The sequence below is a fragment of the Macaca mulatta genome, chromosome 5 (genome assembly GCF_049350105.2).
Source record: "Macaca mulatta isolate MMU2019108-1 chromosome 5, T2T-MMU8v2.0, whole genome shotgun sequence".
Taxonomy (NCBI): domain Eukaryota; kingdom Metazoa; phylum Chordata; class Mammalia; order Primates; family Cercopithecidae; genus Macaca; species Macaca mulatta.
This window is the reverse complement of record NC_133410.1, coordinates 63,043,000-63,063,275: the sequence shown is the minus strand read 5'-3', so window position 1 is coordinate 63,063,275 and position 20,276 is coordinate 63,043,000. Positions and strand designations below refer to the sequence as shown.

The following is a 20,276-nucleotide window of genomic DNA, read 5'->3' as shown; positions in this document are numbered from 1 at the left end:
TCTTCCTTGGGTTATTTTATGTTGTGTTGTGAACTTGGTCTTTCTCCCCACCATGGCTTTTGTTTTTTATCACAAGTTCATGTGGCTCACATCCAGATTGCGCCAGGCTGAGCGAAGCCGCCAGTCTGCTGAGTTGGACAACCGGCTCTTCAAACAGGACTTTGGAGACAAGATCGACAGTCTGCAGCTGGAAGTCGAGGAGCTCACCAGGCAGCGGTGAAGAGGGGGCAGCTTGAGCCGACAGGGTGGTCATGGGTAATTCTTAGGGTAGACAGCAAGAAGAGGGGTCTCATGACTTACAGCCAGGTTGGCTCTGTCTTTGCAATGTCCCTTCTCTGGAATTGGAATTCAGAAAGCTTCACGTACTTCAACATTCCCCAAATCCGATCAACATGCTTTGTGATCAAAGAATTAGAAACTTAGAGCCCAAGATCCCAGATAAATAGTAATTATTAGCCAAAATAACACTAATAATAATATATAATATTTCCTGAATTCTTACTGTGTGCCAGATACTTTACAAAGCACTTCACATGCAAACTCTTATAATATCTTCATATCAACACTATTAGCGATATTATTGCCTCCACTTTCAGATTAAAGTAGAGCTTAAGGCTGGGCGCAGTGGCTCCTGTCTGTAATCCCAGCACTTTGGGAGGCCAAGGCAGGTGTATCACCTGAGGTCAGGAGTTCCAGACCAGCCTGGCCAAGATGGTGAAACCCCATCTCTACTAAAAATACAAAAATTCGCCAGACATGGTGGTGGGTGCCGGTAATCCCAGCTACTCAGGAGGCTGAGGCAGAAGAATTGCTTGAACCTGGAAAACGGAGGTTACAGTGACCGGAGATCATGCCACTGCACTCCAGCCTGGGGGACAGAACAAGACTCCGTCTCAAAAAAAAGTAGAGATTAGAGATGTTAAATGTGTCCAGATTCACATAGTTAAGCTTAGAAGTGGCAACATTATCATTTAAAAACCTGTCTCTCTGACAACAAGCCCTTACCCATTTTTAATTACTGCACTTTAAAACAAGGGGTTGGCATTCTTTAGAGAATATGTCTGTATAGAATTCCAATTTTTCATCCTTTTCCTCTCCAACTTACTCAGGAACCAGCTTGAGTTAGAACTAAAACAGGAAAAAGAAAGAAGATTACAAAACGACAGGAGCATCCCAGGAAGGGGTTCCCAGAAGCCAGAATCCAAGATGGTAATATTTGCTATTCCCTTGTTCTTTTACTTAATTTCAGTTTAAATTTTAGAGGCTACCTTGATAGGCCTGTCAGTTTTCCTTTACAGATCACATACTTAGTGACTGTGTCCTTAAGTATATGGATAGCAAACCAGTAATTGTGTGAACAGATGAAAGCTTGATTCTGGGTCGGCCTCTAGGATACTTTCTCTAACTTGATTTCATTTGGAAAGGGGGATTTTAATAATCATAGGGACCCTGTTTCCCTTTTAATAATTTTTTAAGTAAGATTATTTTGATGTCTTTTTTTGTTTGTTTGTTTTGTTTTGTTTTGTTTTGTGTTTGTTTTTTTGTTTTTTTGTTTTTTTTTGAGACGGAGTCTCGCTCTGTCGCCCAGGCTGGAGTGCAGTGGCCGGATCTCAGCTCACTGCAAGCTCCGCCTCCCGGGTTTACGCCATTCTCCTGCCTCAGCCTCCCAAGTAGCTGGGACTACAGGCGCCCGCCACCTCGCCCGGCTAGTTTTTTGTACTTTTTAGTAGAGACGGGGTTTCACTGTATTAACCAGGATGGTCTCGATCTCCTGACTCCGTGATCCGCCCGTCTCGGCCTCCCAAAGTGCTGGGATTACAGGCTTGAGCCACCACGCCCGGCCTATTTTGATGTCTTAACAAAAATATATGTTTCTTGGATTTCTGCTAAATAATAATTTTAATAAAATAGTATAATAATCCCTCTCCAACCCTGAAGTCCCCTTTAACAGAATTTTCCACTGGATTTGCTTCTGTATATCTTTTTCAAATCATGAGGATTTCACTTTGAGTATCCTTAAGGAACTTCTCATGGGAATAATTAGAGCGGGAACTAGGCTTGAGGAAGGGAAGGTAATATAGAATAAAGAGCAAAAGTAGAAATTTCCACATAATAATCTTAGAAGGAGAGATCTATACAGTGGTGAAGGAGCTAAAATTGGGTAAAAGCATCTCTGGGGCCCAGGAAATAATGAAATCAGAAAAACATGAAATAACTTTTTATGTGACAGACAAACAGTGAAAAAATTGCCTCCTGTGTATACTTACTATTCAAGGGGACTTCAAAAAGATCTTGGGAAATGGAATTAAAAGGTAAAAATATATAAACTTTATTTCTCAACCTAAGTTCCATCAAGGTCAGGAGACTTTTGTAAGTGATGATACCAGTCATGTAGGCCATCCCTGAAGAACTGAGGCTCCTAGGAATTGAACCATATCAATATAATCTTTTCACATTATTAACTGAAGAAAAATTGGTGCCCTTTAATGATGTTTTAAGATTAGGAAACAGAAATCAGAAGAGCCAACTCGGGACTGTAAAGTGGTTGCCTAATGATTTCCCATCGTAACTCACAGAATTGCCCTTGATTGATGAGAGGAATGAGTTAGGAGCATATTTCTAGTGGGATAGGACTCTCTGTTGAAGCTTTCCTGGGCATTTTTATGCTAAAGCGTTGGCTAACTTTCTCAAAACAGACTCACAAGTATTAGCCGAGTGTGGTGGCATGTGCCTCTAGTCTCTAGTCCCAGCTACTTGGGAGGTTGAGGCACGAGAATCACTTGAACCTGGGAGGTGGAGGTCGCAGTGAGCCAAGATCACACCACTGCACTCCAGCCTGGGTGACAGAGCAAGACTCTGTCTCAAAAAATAAAAAAAAAATTAAAAACACTCTCACAATAAGCAGATGTAGGCATTCTCTGGCCTTCCAGAAAGTCAACAAGCAAAGTGCCTTCAGCATCCCTAAAAACTGTTGCCATGACCTTTGCTCTTGACCTGTCTGCTTTTGCTTTTATTGCACCACTTCCACCTCTTCATAGCCATTGCTTTGATTGTGCTTTGTCTTCAGGATTGTACTATGAAGTTGTTACATCTCCTGTTATAATTTCTCAAACAAATGCTTCAGGTTCTTGATCCCACTTGTTTATAATTCCATTGAAAGCTATACTTTTGTCTGCAGCTGATATGGGCACAACAGTTTTGGCACCCATCAAGTAGAAAGTTTACTCGACTTTAATTTTTCAGCCAGAATTGTATAAGCCGAACCAATTGAGATATCTGTGGTATTGGCTGTTGTTTCTACTGTTAATCGTTGTTCCTCTTTAATTAGAGCATGAATAAGATCCTCACAAATTGATGTGGATAGTCTGCTACTGCAGACTTCATCTTCAACATCATCTGGCCCCTTCTTAAAATGAGTTATCGTTTTGTAAACTGCTGATTTCTTTAGGGCATTGTCCCCAAAAGCTTTTTGTAAAGCATCAGTAATTTCACAATTCTTCCATCCATGCTTCACCATGAATTTGATGTTTGTTCTTGCTTCAATTTTAGCAGAATTCATGTTACTCTGATAGGGGCTCTTCCTTTTTTCTTTTCCTTTCTTATTTTTTTTTTTTAAGACAGAGTCTCACTCTCACCTAGAACAGAGTACAGTAGCACGATCATGCCTCACTGCAGCCTCGATTTCCCAGGCTCAGGTAATACTCCCGCCTCAGCCTCCCGAGCAGCTGGGACTATAGGCACACACCACAACGCTCAGCTAATTTTTGTATTTTTTTGGTAGAGTCGGGGTCTTGCCATGTTGTCTAGGCTGGTCTTGAACTCCTGGGCTCAAGCGATATGCCCACCTCAGCCTCCCAAAGTTCTAGAATGAGAGGCACAAGCCACCATGCCCAGCCAGGGGTTCTTTTCAAACTGATATCTTATCCTTTTTAGTGACTCAAACCAAATCCTGGTCAGATATATTAAAATAAGTTAGTACAAGTTTATTTTGCTGCAAAAAAATTTTTGAAGTCCATGCACAGTCTTTTTGTAATATGCATTTTCCATGAACTTTTTGAATACCTCTAGTATACAACAAAGCAGGAAGAGTTCATAAACTATTTAAAATTTCTAGAGAGTGAGCTGCTAATTTACTGGCAAGTAGAAAACGACGGTATGTGGAAATTTATTAAATAGTATCACTACTAATAATTTAAAGTGTACAAAGAACCACTCTAGGCCAGGCACAGTGGCTCACACCTGTAATCCCAGCACTTTGGGAGGCCGATGTGGGCAGATCACGAGGTCAGGAGTTCAAGACCAGCCTGGCCAACATGGTGAAACCCCGTCTCTACTAAAAATACAAAAATTAGCTAGGCATGGTGGTGGGCTCCTGTAATCCCAGCTACTCGGGAGGCTGAGGCAGGAGAATTAGTTGAACCTGGGAGGCGGAGGGTGCAGTGAGCCAAGACCATGCCATTGCATTCCAGCCTGGGCGACAGAGCGAGACTCCATCTCAAAAATAAATAAATAAATATAATTAAAATAACCACTCTCTGTAGCATGCTATCTTTATTATTTTAATTTAGTGAACATAAAATCTAAAAGGCTTACAAGAGTTTACTTAAAATCTTGACCTATCTCACCCTATTTTTCAAGTGAGGTTTTAAGTTTTTCAATCTCCAGTTGTTACTTGCAGTGGCATTTCCAGGAGGATAAGTATTGACCTCTCTTCCTTGATACTTGAGTGGTGTAAGAACACACATTTCAGCTGGGTGGCTCACACCTGTAATCCTAGCACTTTGGGAGGCCGTTGGCATGAAGATTGCTTGATCCCAGGAGTAAGAGACTAGCCTGGGCAACATAGGGAGACCTCATCTCTACAGAAAAATTTAAAAATTATCCAGGTGTGGCGGCTCGTGCCTATAGTCCTAGTTGCTCAGGAGGCTGAGGTGGAAGGATCACTTGAGCCCAGGAGGTCGAGGCTGCAGTGAGCTGTGATCATGCCACTGCACTCCAGCCTGGGCAACAGCATGAGACCTTGTCTCAAAAAACAAACAAAAAGAATACACATTCCACTTTTGGATGCACATAGGCAACAGTTGAAGGCAAGCAGCAGTGGGTGTGTGTGCCACAGAAAAAAATATAGCCCTAAAAACTGCCCAGCACCTGGCCAGGCTCTGTGGCTTACGCCTGTAATCCCAGCACTTTGTGAGGCCAAGGTGGGTGGATTGCCTGAGCTCAGGAGTTTGAGACCAGCCTGGACAACATGGTGAAACCCCATCTCTACTAAAATACAAAAAAGTATTTGGGCCTGGCAGCTGTACCTGTAATCCCAGCTACTCCTGATGCTGAGGCCAGAGAATCGCTTGAAACCAGGAGGAAGAGGTTGCAGTGAGCCAAGATCACACCACAGCACTCCAGCCTGGGTGCCAGACTGAGACTCCGTCTCCAAAACAAACAAAAGTTGCCCAGGCAGAGCCTAAGAGTATTGGTAGAAAAACAGTTTGAGGCTGGGTGCAGTGGCTCACGCCTGTAATCCCAGCACTTTGGGAAGCCAAGGCGGGCGGACTACCTGGATTGGGAGTTCAAGACCATCCTGACCAACATGGTGAAACCCCGTCTCTATTAAAATACAAAAATTCGCCAGGGGTGGTGGTGGGCGCCTATAATCCCAGCTACTCAGGTGCTGAGGCAGGAGAATCGCGTGAGCCGAGATCACACCACTGCACTCCAGCCTGGGCGACAGAGCAAGACTCCGTCTCAAAAACAAAAAAAGAAAGAAAGAAATGCAGTTTGAAACTTTACATCTGTCCTGCCAAGTAGAAAACTGCTTGAGTTGAACAGGCTATAGCGATGGTGGCACTGGGTGGTTCATGCCTGTAATCCCAACACTTTGTGAGGCCAAGACAGATGGATCACTTGAGGTCAGGACTTTGAGACCAGCCTGGCCAACATGGTGAAACCCCATCTCTACTAAAAATACAAAAATTAGCTGGGCATGGTGGCGCCTGCCTGTAATCCCAGCTACTCGGGAGGCTGAGGCACAAGAATCATTTGAACCTGGGCGGATCACTTGAGGTGAAGAGTTCGAGACCAGCCTGGCCAACATGGTGAAACCTCGTCTTTACTAAAAATACAAAAATTAGCTAGGCATGGTGGTGCACACCTATAATCCCAGCTATTCAGGAGGCTGAGGCACAAGAATCACTTGAACCTGGGAGGCAGAGGTTGCAGTGAGACGAGATGGCACCACTGTACTCCAGCCTGGGTGACAAGAGCGAGATCCTGTCTCGGAAAAAAAAAAAGTTGTGGCCCTGGGGCATCAACTTGATTGAACATCCAGAGGATTATAGTCTGATGGATATGGCCATCCTTGGTTTTACCAGTTTTTCAGAGCTCAGTCTGGGGGAAAGAAAAAAAAAATTATACTTCCTCTAAGGAGTAACTGATATCTTGAGCCAACTTTGCAAGTAAATAGAATACATTCTGAATTTTATTTGAATCTCAAGAATTAAAATATCTACTTTGAAAATCATTTGTCACAAACTATCAGAATAGTTAAGAAACTACTTAGAGCAAAGAATGAGGAAACATAGCTTGAAAGTTAGATCCCTTCCCTGATAAAAAAAAAAAAAAAAAGTTACTTAGCTTTATACCCAAACTAAGGCATTGCAGAAGAAAATATGTGCAATATCATCGTTGTTTAGCATTCTGAATAATTAATAAATTGGGCTGTTTTCTTTTGGCAGGATGGGAAGCACAACATGCAAGAGGAAAATGTTAAACTAAAAAAGCCCCTGGAAGAAAGCCACAGGTGTTTGTTAATCAAGTATTAACTAAGATGTAAAGTTATTCTGGGGTGGTGGGAAGGGGGGAGTTTTTTATATACATTGGCATTGACACCGACCAGACACTGACTTACAATATTAATATGCCAGGAAGACATTCGAAGTGGAAGTTAGTAAATAATAAACCATATAACATGTATTAAACCAAACCCATTAGGCCATTTCAGAGGAAAGGATGATCAAGCTGTCCTCTCTCTCTTCCCTGATTAATTCCCAAGCTCAGATGATCACTTAAGAGGTTATTTCCCACCTTTACTGAATTGGTTTCCCAGGAGAATAAAGTATAAGTCATACATAGCATTTCTTAGCTTCTTAAATATATTTGAGTATGACTTGTTTCTACCTATGTGCTAAATTTCAAATAAGTGGCTGGGCGCAGTGGCTCATGCCCATAATCCCAGCACTTTGGGAGGCCGAGACAGGTGGATCACCTGAGATCAGAAGTTCAAGACCAGCCTGGCCAACATGGTGAAACCCCGTCTCTACTAAAGATACAAAATTAGTCGGGTCTGGTGGTACCTGCCTGTAATCCCAACTACTTGGGAGGCCGAGGCAGGAGAATTACTTGAACCCAGGAGGCAGAGGTTGCAGTGAGCCAAGATAGCGCCACTGCACTCCAGCCTGGGCAATAGAGTGAGACTCCGTCTCAAAAACATAAAAAAAATAAATAAATAAGTACTCTGATTTCTCTTATCTCTCATCTCTCATTTTTTCTTTCTCTTGAGAATCTCAAACAGCTTAACTCTATTCCTTTTTCCTAACTCTATCTGATTTGCTCACGATGAAGAGCATAGGATAGTTTCAAGGAAGCTGACTTTTTGTAGTTATTTTACCAGGTTAGAAATATAATTAAATATTACATAGTGCCACTGCATTAAAAAGTGAAGGAGGTCCAGTTATATGACATTCTGGAAAAGACAAAACTATGGAGACAATTAAAAAAAAAATCAGTGGTTGCCAGTGGTAAGGGAAGGGAGGAATGAACAGGTGGAGCACAGAGGATATTTAGGGCAGTGGACTACTCTGTATGACACTGTGACGGTGGGTACATGTCATTATACATTTGACCACACCATAGACTATAGACACCACCAAGGGTGAACCTTAATGTGAACTGTAGACTCTGGGTGATGATGTCGTGTCAGTGTAGGTTCATCAGTTGTAACAAATGTACCACTCTGGTGCAGCATGTTGATAAAGAGACCAGGGATGGGGCAGGAGGCATGTGGGAAGTCTCTGTACCTTCTACTCAATTTGGCTGTGAATCTAACTGCTCTAAACATAAAGGTCTACTTTAAAAGGTGGAGGAAGCAGTTAGTGATGAGGAAGGATACCATAGTAGGGTTTTGAGAGAACTATACAGCTGTCCCTAGCCAGGCTGTGTCACCTTAAGAATGAGGTAGTGGCCAGGCGCGGTGGCTCACGCTTGTAATCCCAGCACTTTGGGAGGCCGAGGCGGGCGGATCACGAGGTCAGGAGATCGAGACCATCCTGGCTAACACGGTGAAACCCCATCTCTGCTAAAAATACAAAAAATTAGCCGAGCATGGGGGGGTGGCGCCTGTAGTCCCAGCTACTTGGGAGGCTGAGACAGGAGAATGGCATGAACCTGGGAGGTGGAACTTGCAGTGAGCCGAGATCGCGCCACTGCACTCCAGCCTGGGCAATGAGCAAGACTCCATCTCAAAAAAAAAAAAACCAAAAAGAATGAGGTAGTGTGTCATCTGGAGCAAAAGTAGCTGCTGGAGAAGAGAAATTACACAGTCCAGTTTGCAGGTGCTTGGCCTAAATGCCCATTTCTTGCCTTAAAGGCCAGAATGATTCCAAAGTCTTTAATTTTGCTCCCAAAGAGCATGGTTTGATCCAGAGCTAACCTTAAACTGTCACCCATCTCACATTACAGATCGGCATAAGCAAAGAGAAGGGAACTAGAAGGGCCATAAAATTAACCTGGGCTTCCAGGTGCCTTTCAGGGTCAGCCTAGTTCCAAACTAACATCAAGTCATTTACTTGAGCAATCAGGAGTGTGTATTAAATGCCAACTTCTGATTTAGGTCCTGAGAATATAGAATAGTGCTTCCTTTTATCTGAATTGAATTGTGCTCTGCAACTTAGAATTTGTTTTACATTCATTATCTCCTTATGATTTAATATTCCTTACAAAACTGTCTAATGCAACTTTACAGATGAGAAAACTGAGACGCACAGAGAGGCTGAATGACTTACCCAAGTTGCTTCTGTTTATCATGTCTACTGTTTTTAAGTGCTTTGGCTCTGCACTACCTATTAGCAACTTCCAGGACTTATTCTGGTCATAGCTGCAATCGTTAGACATACCAGGCTTCCTGGGATTATGATGGCAAGGAACATCAGAAAATCTGGTCACCCCATGGTGTATGTCTGGTGGTCACACTGCCACTCAAGTGAAAAGAATAGGAACCATTGCAATCTGTAGTGCATTTTCCCTGTAACCGAGAGCGGGCTTTGCTTCGCCTCTCATTTAGGCTCTAGTCCGTGCTGGGAACATCAGAGTTAGCTCAGCTTAGTCTCATGAAGAAATATTTCAACCTGAATGGATTTTCTGGTGACAGTCTCATTCATTTCCCCTTCTTGGATTAATTTGCTAAAGCTCACATCTTAAGAATATTTAGGACTAATATATAACATGTGATAATGGATAATGTATAGATTTCCATAATATCAAATAGAAAAAAAGCTACTAAAATATATGGCCAGTGAACCATTGGAGTTTTACACATTGGGAAGTTTTACACATTGGAGTTTTACACATTGGGAATATTTTGATAGCAAAAAGGAATGTAAAATATAACTTCATCTGTTTTTAAATGGGAACCCTAATATAATAAGTCAATGGTCAGATTCTAGTGATTCATTTTAAGAAGCAAAATTTCCTCTCCTTGGAGGTCAAAATTAATAATTATGTTGTTCTTAGTAATATAAAAGACCTACAGTATTTCTTGTTTGAAAAAATGTTTGTATTCTGAGCTTTTTATTGAAATGATAGAAATGGAAATATAAAGTTCCTATTTGTCACGATTTTTTACTTCTCCATTGTAGGCTGCAACCCCACCCTACGGATGAACAGGTAACACAGCCTCCTGTTTCAAAACATCTTGTATAAATTATGAAGTTGGTTGAACCGTGCCTAGCCAGCAAATAAGGTAGCATGGGCGGAAGATGCGTGAATACAGTGTACCATCCTTCTAACAATACCCTGAACAAATACGTATTGCCTGAAGCTCGCACAGGAAGTAGCACAGCTCTGAACAGTTTACTAAGTAAACATCCATTCTCACATTTTAAATTATCCCTGACATAAGACCTAGGAGAGTTCACTTTACATCCTTTCCTCTAGTTTTCTTTTACATAAAATGGAGAGAAAAAAGATGCTTTGATCACTTAGAAATAAGCTAACATAAATGATTATAAAACACTTTGTGAATCTAATAGTTTATGACAAGCCCATGAGAAAGACAGTGAATGCTACTATGTCTGAGTCACCCTGTCATTTACCTCTCAGGTTATAAAATAAAATAAATCCTACTGCTATCCTTTTTTTTTTTTTTTCTAAATGGAGATAAGGTCTCACTCGTATTGCCCAAGCTGGGGTGCAGTGGACGATCTCAACTCACTGCAGCCTCGACTTCCTGAGCTTAGGCAGTCCTCCCACTTCTGCCTCCCGAGTAGCTAGGACTACAGAGATAAGGTTTCATCATGTTGCCCAGGCTGGGCTCAAGTGATCTTCCCACCTTGGCCTCCCGAAGTGCTAGGATTACAGGTGTGAGCTTCCATGCCCAATGCTTGCCATTCTTTTTTTTTTTTTTTTTTTTTTTTGAGACAGAGTTTCACTCTGTCACCCAGTGTGGAGTGTTGTGGCACAATCTCAGCTCACTGCAATCTCCACGTCCCAGGTTCAAGTGATTCCCCTGCCTCAGCCTCCTGAGTAGCTGGGATTACAGGCGCCCATCACCATGTCCAGCTTTGCTTTTTTTTTTTTTTTTTTGTATTTTTAGTAGAGATGGAGTTTCGCCATGTCAGCCAGGCTGGTCTTGAACTCCTGACCTCGTGATCCACCCACCTTGGCCTCCCAAAGTGCTGGGATTACAGGTGTGAGCCACCAGGCCCAGCCCCCAGTGCTTTCCATTCTTGATGGTAGAGTGAAGCAAGAGGAATGGGATGGTGTTAAAACTTTTTACTCTATACTTGCATGTGTTGGATTTTCTTTTTAGAAGTAAAATCACGTTATTATAAAAACTAAGAGCTGGAAGCATAATGATGGGATTCTCCGAGTGGTATTATGGTGGTAGGACTACCTATTCGTAATTGGTTTATTTAGTTTCCAGATAGTCTATAGTGTGATTATATTAATACTGTAGGTAAAAAAGGCATATTCTGAAAGTACTAATATTTCTGGCACTAAGAAAAACTAACCGCTCACTGTGTGGTTTAGGATCAGCTGCTGCTCTCTGGAAAGCCACAGGTGTGTCAGCTATGTCAGGAAGATGGCAGCCTAACAAAGGTAACTGTGGTGAGAAACGGACAGGTTTTTCATAGGAATGTCTACAGCACCCCCCCCCAGTCCCTCCCCAGGAGTAACAGGGACTTTGCCGCATGGAGTGCAGAGTGCATGCTCACAGTGCTGGGGGTGGGGTGAAAAGCAAAAGGGGCAAGCATTTACTGGGTACCTGTTATTTTTTCAGTCATAATAATTCATGTCAGTAAATTTCCGTTAAAATAAACATAAATAGCAGCCAGGCGCAGTGACTCATGCCTGTAATCCCAGCACTTTGGGGGGCTGAGGCGGGTGGGTCACGAGGTCAGGAGTTCAAAACCAGCCTGACCAACATGGTGAAACCACATCTCTACTAAAAATACAAAAAACAAAAAAAAAAGCTAGGCGTGGTGGCGGGCGCCTGTAATCCCAGCTACTCAGGAGGCTGAGACAGGAGAATCGCTTGAACCTGGGAGGCGGAGGTTGCAGTGAGCCGAGATTGCGCCATTGTACTCCAACCTGGGCAACAGAGCAACCTGTCTAAAAATAAATAAACAAAAAAGTATGTAATTTAAAGCAAATAAGCAGATAGAAATGTATAAGTAAATATTGAGTGCCTGCTGTGTAGAATGTGCTGGAGAAAAAGTAATGAACAAAGTAGACCAAGTCTCTGTTCTTTTCAAGCTTATGTCCTTCATAGCTGTCATTTTATAAATGGAGAACGTTGAACATCTAATGCTAACTATATTTCCCAAAGTTAAGTCATAAGTGATGAAGCCCAGGTTCCAACCTAGCTTTAGCTCCAAAGTCCACAGTCCTTTCAGCACTTTATCCTGCTCAGAACAGAATATGAGCTCTCCCCGCTAGACCACTTGTTTTCCACCCAATCCTCAAGGGTGTCTGCCTGAGCACCTTCCCAGTTTGTTATTCTAGGGTAGGCAGAGTTAGGGAAGTATTCAGAAAGAACGAGTGCCCTTGATAGCTGGACCTGTGTCTTGTTCACAGAATCCCCCAGCATCTAATATGGTATCCAATCCATAGGAGATGCTCAAGAAAAGTTATGTACAAATGAACGTGTGAAACACGTGCTTGGAAGAGATACAGGAAACAGGCTCAAATTCTGGATCACGACCTGCATAGCAGCATCTGTGATCGTGCCAAATTTTAACAAATGAAATTATAGTATGACCTACTCTTAAATTCACAGAGTCAGAGAACAGATAAACTGCCCTCATAGAACTGGAAGTTATAATTATAGAAACATGTTACAAAATAGAAGAAACTGTTCATTCTGGCTTTCCTCTTCTAAGCCATGCAACTTTAACTTCTATGTGTCAGACAAAAATTCTCAGGCTTTCAAATGAAAGCAACCCCCTACTCCTCTCACCCTCAGGAACATGAATTATTTGACATGAAGGTAGCACTTCATGGGAGAAATTATTCTTCACAGCTTTTTATATAGGACGCTTGGAGCTTTGTGCGTACCACCCTATCACAGCCTTACTGCTGACATTGCTATAGTGACTTCTTGCTCTCTCAGTGCTTGACCATTAAAGATGCAAAACGTTTAGGAAAACCAAACAATTTCCTATGAACAAGATGCAGGAAGCTGTGCTCCTGCTGCACTTATAACCCAGTGGATGTGCTTAGAGCACCAGAGATCACAGGAAAGCATTAAGCACATCAGTGTATTAGGAATTATACTTTCAGTTCGTACTCAGCACATTTTTTAATCCTAGCCTGTTCACTCAATCCATTGCTCTTTCACTGCCTTATTTGGTGTATGCACAGGTACTTGCAAACTAATTTTAAAACTAACCTACCTCAAAGTGAGTATGGGGAACAGATGTGTGAAGTATATTCTAAATACAAGTGATTTTTATGTTACCTGTTTTTATTTTTAACTCTACGGCACTGCTTCTTTTCATTTAAATCTAAAAACTAGACTGTGAACTTTTTTGTAGATTGTGCCTGTGTTCAGATACTATCTGGCACATAGTAAACATCCAGTCATTATTTGATTAGGCATGGAACATTTGCCACATTTGGCTTTTTATATCCCATGAATCCTTATGCCTTACACCTCTTCTATTCCCCGCCTAACCTCCTCTTCTCCTCATAGAATGTGTGTAAGAACTGCAGAGGAACCTTCTGTGATGCCTGTTCAACAAATGAACTGCCTCTTCCTTCAAGTATCAAGCCTGAGCGAGTTTGCAATCCCTGTCACAAGCATCTGATGAAGCAATATTCCACCAGCCCATCATAAGACTGAAGGCCAAGACCTGGACCAAAACGTTTATGCTGGCTCTTCTGTACCAGTGTTTTAGCTGTCAGGATCTCATAGAGTCCAGTTCTTAGAGTCAACTAAAGAGTTGATAGGAATTAACTGGTCCAGGGAGAAAAGGCAGTGGTTGGGGTTACTGGAAATTTTGCTCATTTTCCCTAATGACTGTATGAATAAAAGTGAACTCACTTGAGCCTTTCTCTTCTAAATCTAAACAACCTGACATTGAGGGTTTGCTTTATAGCATATCTTTGGAAGGGCAACTCATTTTTATGATTAGTGATACTGGGGTGGATGTAATAGGAGAGAGTCCAGGCAGATAAGAATAAAAAGGAAAATGATCATCTCCTTCTGTTACATTTGCAGATTCAAGGGGGAGAGACAGATGCTGAGATCAAAATGACAGATGTTACTTATTTTTCCAGGTGCTGTTAGCATAAACATTGTTTCCTCTTCACCCCTACTAACTACCTCTTTAAAGTATTTCTACCAAACTGTGAACCCAATCTCAGGGAAAAGAAATTAAAAAGTAATATAAATTCTGAATGTACTGAAAACAATATTGTAATATATTATAATTTCAGGACTAGAATTTTCTGGTCTTTACCTACAAGGGTTTTCATTATCAAAAAAAAGAATATTTGTTTTTCTACTTAATGACTTCAAAGTAAATAACTGCCCTTTTCAGAATCTCCTTCCACAAAATAAGCCAACTCTTCCCAGTTCCCTCCATCTTCCTCTCCAAGTCATAATGGAAATTGTAAGGAGTTTTCAAAATAGGGTTTGGCTTTTGCAAATAGAAGATATTGATTAAAGCAAAGTCAAATATAGAGTAAAATAAGTTTGTTTTCTTGAGACAGGGTCTTGTTCTGTTGCCCAAGCTGGAGTGCAGTAGTGCAATCACAGCTCACTGAATCCCTGTTCTCCTGGGCCTCAAGCAATCCTCCCACCTTAGCCTCCCAAGTAGCTGGGACTGGCTTTTTTTTTTTTTTTTTCTTTTTCTTTTTTTCTTTTTTTTTTTTTAGTGGGGTCTCATTGGTTGCTCAGCCTGGTTTCAAACTCCTGGGCTTAAGCAGTCCTCCACCTTCACTTCCACAGTGCTGAGATTACAGGCATGAGCCACCACACCTGGCCAAGTTTAATTTGTTGATGGCTGAGAACAGTTAGCTCGGAATACTTAACGTTTGAATAAGGAGTTCCTTATTCTGAGTCATGAATGAAAGGTGATAGATGCTTTCTTGGAAAGGGCAATACAGTCAACCCTTGGTATCCATGGGGGTTTGGTTCCAGGAACCCAACTGGATATCAGAATCCATGGGTGCTCAAGTCCCATTATATAGAATGGGTTATATGGTATTTGCATATAACCTACATACATCTTTCTGTGTACTTTAAATCATCTGAAGATTACTTATACCTAATAAAATACCTACACATCACTTCATTTGCATGGATTCAACATAGTGCTGGGTGTTCGGCAAATTCAAGTTTTGCTTTTTTGGAACTTTGTGGAATTTTTTTCTTCTGAATATTTTTGATTGGCAGTTGGTTGAATCCATGGATGCAGAACCCATGGATATGGACGGCTGACTGTACTTACACATCTTTGAGTAACAAACTCTTTGGGGGAAAAGAGAGAAGTGTGTTGAGCAAGAGAAGGCAAGAAACATTATATACTATTTTGATTCTGTTACATGTGTCTATAGATTGTTTCATTCTAATCAAGACCTAAGAAGGTAATGATTCTTTCTGTGACTGGTTTAGAATTCTGGGGAGGAAATATCCTGGAACCATGTTTTTTAATAAATTCTGTCTCTTGGAAAGAGTTAACAGCTTGGGAAAGAGTTGTTATTCCAAAAGTCAGCCTGTTACTTGGTGAAGCTGAAGTTTAACAGTTCTGGGGAAAAATAAAATCTGATAATTCTAGCCTAGTTTGTTGATTGTCTTTTTTTTACCCTAAATAACATTTGTGTTTTGAGTCTTTATTTTTTGGCCACCTACATGAGCCAGCACACTTACAGGTGCTATACATAATGTGGAGAACAAAATGGACTAAAGGAGTGTTGCCCTAAATTAGCAAAAGTTATTTTATAATTAATTTTAAATTAATCTGAAAAGATATTTGTAACACACAATATAAGGAGGAATAGTCACTTGAGACTTTACTTAGAATTACACATAAATACTAGCCTTTAAAAAAATTTTTTTAGGCTGGGCACGGTGGCTCACACTTGTAATCCCAGCACTTTGGGAGGTCAAGGCAGGCGGATCACTTGAGGTCAGGAGTTCGAGACCAACCTGGCCAACGTGGTGAAGCCCCGTCTCAACTAAAATAAATTAAATAAATAAATAAATACAGAAGTTAGCCAGGCGTGGTGGCGTGCGCCTGTAATCCCAGCTACTGGGGAGGCTGAGGCAGGAGAATCGTTTGAACCCGGGAGGCAGAGGTTACAGTGAGCTGAGATCACGCCACTGCACTTCAGCCTGGGCAACAGAGCAAGATTCCATCTCAAAAAAAAAAAATGTATACAGTGTCCCAAAGATCTTTAGTTATTAGTGCAGCCTCCCATAAAAGCAAGGAGACCAAGTCATGAATACCATGACTTAATGGTATGCCTATCTTCCTTTAAAATTGTGCTTTCCATCATTTACAATAGTATAAACTGAACCAAAGAGGCCAAGACTTGTACATTGAAAACTTCAAAATGTTGCCATACAAAATTAAGACATAGAAGTATCACATTTGGCAGGGCACAGTGGCCCACACCTGTAATCCCAGCACTTTGGGAGGCCAAGAAAAAAAAAATGTATATTTTCATGGAGACAAAGACTTAATATTGTTAAAATGTCAATACTACCCAAAGTAATCTACAAATTCAATAGTCCCTATGAAAATCCCAACATTTCTGCAGATATAGAAAAATCTATCCTAGAATTCATAGAGAATGTCAAGAGACCCCCCCCCAAATACTCAAAATAATCTTGAAAAAGAACAAAGTTGGAGGTCTTATACTTCCTGATCTCAAAGTTTAACACAAAACTACAGTAACCAACAGTATGGTACTGGCATAAAAATTAGCATATAAACCAATGGAATAGAAAAAGAGCCTAGAAGTAAATCTTTACACATATGGTCAGATGATTTTTGACAAGGGTGCCAAGGCCATTCAGTGGAGAAAATATGGTCTTTTCAACAAATGGTGTTGGGAAGATTGGATAGCTACATACCAAAAAACAACAACAAAAGTTGGACCCTTACACCATATGCAAATATTAACTTAAAATGCATCAAGAACTAGCTCCATCCACTAAGGTTGGAAGAAAAATAGAGCTAGAATTATTAAATTCTTAAAAAGAAGAAAAAGAATTATTGGCCCGGCGTGGTGGTGCACGCCTGTAATCCCAGCACTTAGGGAGGTCGAGGCAGGTGTATCACCTGAGGTCAGGAGTTGGAGACCAGCCTGGCCAATAGGGTGAAATCCCATCTCTACTAAAAATATGAACATTAGCCAGGTGTGGTGGTGGGCACCTGTAATCCCAGCTACTCAAGCAGCTGAGGCAGGAGAATTGCGTGAACCTGGGAGGTAGAAGTTGTAGTGAACTGAGACTGTGCTATTGTACTCCAGCCTAAGCGACAGAGCAAGACCCTGTCTAAAAAAGAAAAAAAATAAATAAAGGAAAAGCTTCATGACATTGGATTTAGCAGTAATTTATTGGGTATGATCAAAAGCACAGCCAACAAAAGGAAAAATAGATTGGACTTCAGCAAAATTAAAAATTTGTGCATCAAGGGACACTATCAGCAGAATGAAAAGGCAACCCAAGGAATGGGAGAAAACATTTGTAAATAAGAAATCCTGCAACAATAAAAAGCCTGAAAAAATGAGCAAAGTACTGGAATAGACACTTCTTGCAAAAACATGTAGAAATGTCCAATAAGTTCATGAAAAGCTCAACATCAGTAATCACTGGGGAAGTGTACAAATCAAAACCACAATGAGATACCACTTTATAAACCTATTAAGGTGGCTATTATCAAAAAAGTAGAACAAGTGTTGACAAGGACATAGAGAAACTGGAACTCAGGTACACAGTTGGTGGGAATGTAAAATGGTACAGCAGTATGGTGATTTCTGAAAAAAGAAAAAAAAACAATTGCCATATATAATCCAGCAAACCCATTTCTGGGTATACACCCCAAAGAATTCAAAGCAGGAACTTCTATAGATACTTGTACACCTGTGTTTACAGCCCTATTATTCAAAATAGCCAAAAGGTAGAGACAACCCAGGTGTCCATCAATGGATGAATGGGTAAACAAAATTTAGTATATGCATACGATTGAATATTATTCAACTTTAAGAACAAATTCTGACACATGCTACGATATAGATGAACCTTAAGGACATGATAAGTGAAGCCAGTCATACGTAGGACAAATATTGTATGACTCCACTTACACTAAGTACCTAGAATAGTCAAAAGCATAAAGAAAGTAAAATGATGGTTCCCAGGGGCTTAAGGAAGAGCAGAATGGGGAGTCAGTGTTTAATAGGTACAGTTTGTGTTGGAGGAAGATGAAAAATTCTGGTGACAGATGGTGGTAATGGTTGCACAGCAATGTGAATGCACTTAATGCCACATAAATGTACGCTTAAAAATGGTTAAAACAGCAGGTTTTATGTATATTTTACTAGTTTTTTAAAAAACTGCTTCCCAGAAGAATTCAGAAAGTAATTACAATTATGTGTGTATATTTCAGTTACTACACATGCATATATCTCTGTTCACTGAGAGGGCCTAGCAGCAGACATGCCAGCAGCAACGGGTACATCCAATGCCCAAATCTTGTTTTCTAATACCGTTCTCCAAGAAAAGGCATCAGGGCTCCCTAGAGAAATGGCTGATTCTCCGTCGAGGGTATCTTGTAGTGCCAGAAAGTAAAGAAGTGTTCCACAAACAAGGATGCAGGTATGTGAAAGGGGCACAGGAGCCAACTGATAGAATGCCCAAGGGCCAAAGATGAAACAAATCTCAGCAACAAAGTAAATAATGCAGCTTAGGATTATAACCCAAAGGATAAAGTAAGTACCCATGAGTCCATATTGATATAAATGACCTGATGAAGGAGCAGTAGCATCTCTCCTATACAGAAAAAGCCCAAATAATTATGTAGATACCGCCTCCCCCACTTCAAGGAGATGGAGCTTAACTCCCCACCTTTCGAGTACGGATTGTGCTTAGTCACTTGCTTTGAGTACAATATGTAAAGAGGAAAAAAAAATTGTATAGTAACCTGGCAAACACTATCTTGGCCAGATGATCAACATTTGTATTAATATCATGAGTGATAAGCCCTATTAATAACAGGTACCCTTGATGTGATGAAAATGCCCCTTTTTGGTCTTCCTCCTAAGACCAGAAGGAAAACAATCAGAAAACTTCACAGACATTCTACAAAACCAACTAGTACTCCTTAACGCTGTCATGGTCATCAAAACCAAGTCTGAGATCCTTCTGTAGTTCATAAGCATCATGACTGGGCTTTCACACTTCTGTGTTAGATGTGCCTCCTTCACGCCTTGTTACATCAGGACATTCCCCATCTGATGTGAAAAAAAAAAGGTTGGGAATCTGAAGTCATTAAAAACAAAACTATCTGAGGTGGTTAAATGAATGTAATTGTGGGATCCTGGAATGAAAAGAATATTTGGAAAAAAACTAAAGATCTGAACTGTGCGATTTAGTTAACAGTAAAGTATCAAAGTTGGTTGCTTAGTTGTGACAAATATCCTGTAGTAATGCAGGATACTAACAATAGGTATACAGGTGGGTGAGGTGTATACAGGGACTCTGTACTGTTTTTGCAATGTCTCTGTATATCTAAAACTTTTTTTTTTTTTTTTTTTTGAGATGGAGTATCACTCTGTCGCCCAGGGTGAAGTGCAATGGCGCGATCTCAGCTCACTGCAACCTCTGCCTCCTGGGTTCAAGCAATTCTCCTGCCTCAGCCTCCTTAGTAGCTGGGATTACAGGCACGCACCACCATGCCTGGCTAATTTTTTGTATTTTTAGCAGAGATGGGGTGTCACCATGTTGGTCAGGGTGGTCTCGAACTCCTGACCCCATGATCCACCAGACTCGGCCTCCAGAAGTGCTGGGATTACAGGCATGAGCCACCACAACCAGTGACCGAAAACTACTCTAAAATAAAGTTTATATATTAAAAAATCGTGCTTTCATACTCAAAGTCTAACCCAATAGAACCTGACTGAACTCATCCCTAAATGCAGTTTCAGTTCTTATTTATTTCCAAATAGACTCCAAGTTTTGCAAGGTTGATAAGCAGATAGAAACTATGAGAAAGTCTTTAGTTCATTCACTATTTGTAAGTCAAGTTATAAAAACATATAATGAAACTCTTAAAGGAGATTTAACCATTATGTGAAAGAAGGCTCTCCATTACAGCCTCATTTCAGTTTTGTTCACCAAAAAATGAGGGCCCTTTTTAAATAATTATATTTCAGTAGTTTAATGGTCCTGTTTTGATTTACAGCAAAACTTCTTTCAAATTAACTTAGCCTAATGTATTACCCAAAATGTTATACCAAGTCAAATCTTAATAATTCTTAGATAATAGCTGGTTTGG

At 40.8% G+C, this 20,276-nt stretch overlaps 1 protein-coding gene and 1 non-coding gene across 27 annotated transcripts in view; both read left to right on the top strand.

Annotated features, from left to right (window-relative positions):
* Positions 1-13,820, top strand: part of RUFY3 (RUN and FYVE domain containing 3) — a 101,460-nt gene extending 87,640 nt beyond the window's left edge. For 5 of the 26 annotated variants that reach the window (XM_015138567.3, XM_015138569.3, XM_078003503.1 and 2 more), the window contains 6 exons: positions 97-216; positions 1,110-1,209; positions 6,732-6,796; positions 9,909-9,936; positions 11,302-11,370; positions 13,466-13,820. In XM_015138567.3, coding sequence (XP_014994053.2) covers positions 97-216; positions 1,110-1,209; positions 6,732-6,796; positions 9,909-9,936; positions 11,302-11,370; positions 13,466-13,609 — 526 coding nt within the window. In that variant the 3' untranslated portion in view covers positions 13,610-13,820. Of the gene's footprint in view, positions 1-76; positions 273-1,109; positions 1,210-6,731; positions 6,797-9,908; positions 10,130-11,301; positions 11,371-13,465 lie in introns of those variants that run through there. The other 21 variants (XM_028848522.2, XM_078003506.1, XM_078003505.1 and 18 more) reach the window with 16 other exon arrangements.
* A 5,318-nt stretch (positions 13,821-19,138) lies between these two features.
* Positions 19,139-19,239, top strand: LOC114678598 (small nucleolar RNA U13). The gene has a single exon (XR_003730031.2). It is a non-coding gene; the product is annotated as a small nucleolar RNA U13 (small nucleolar RNA).
* The last annotated feature ends 1,037 nt before the right edge of the window (positions 19,240-20,276 follow it).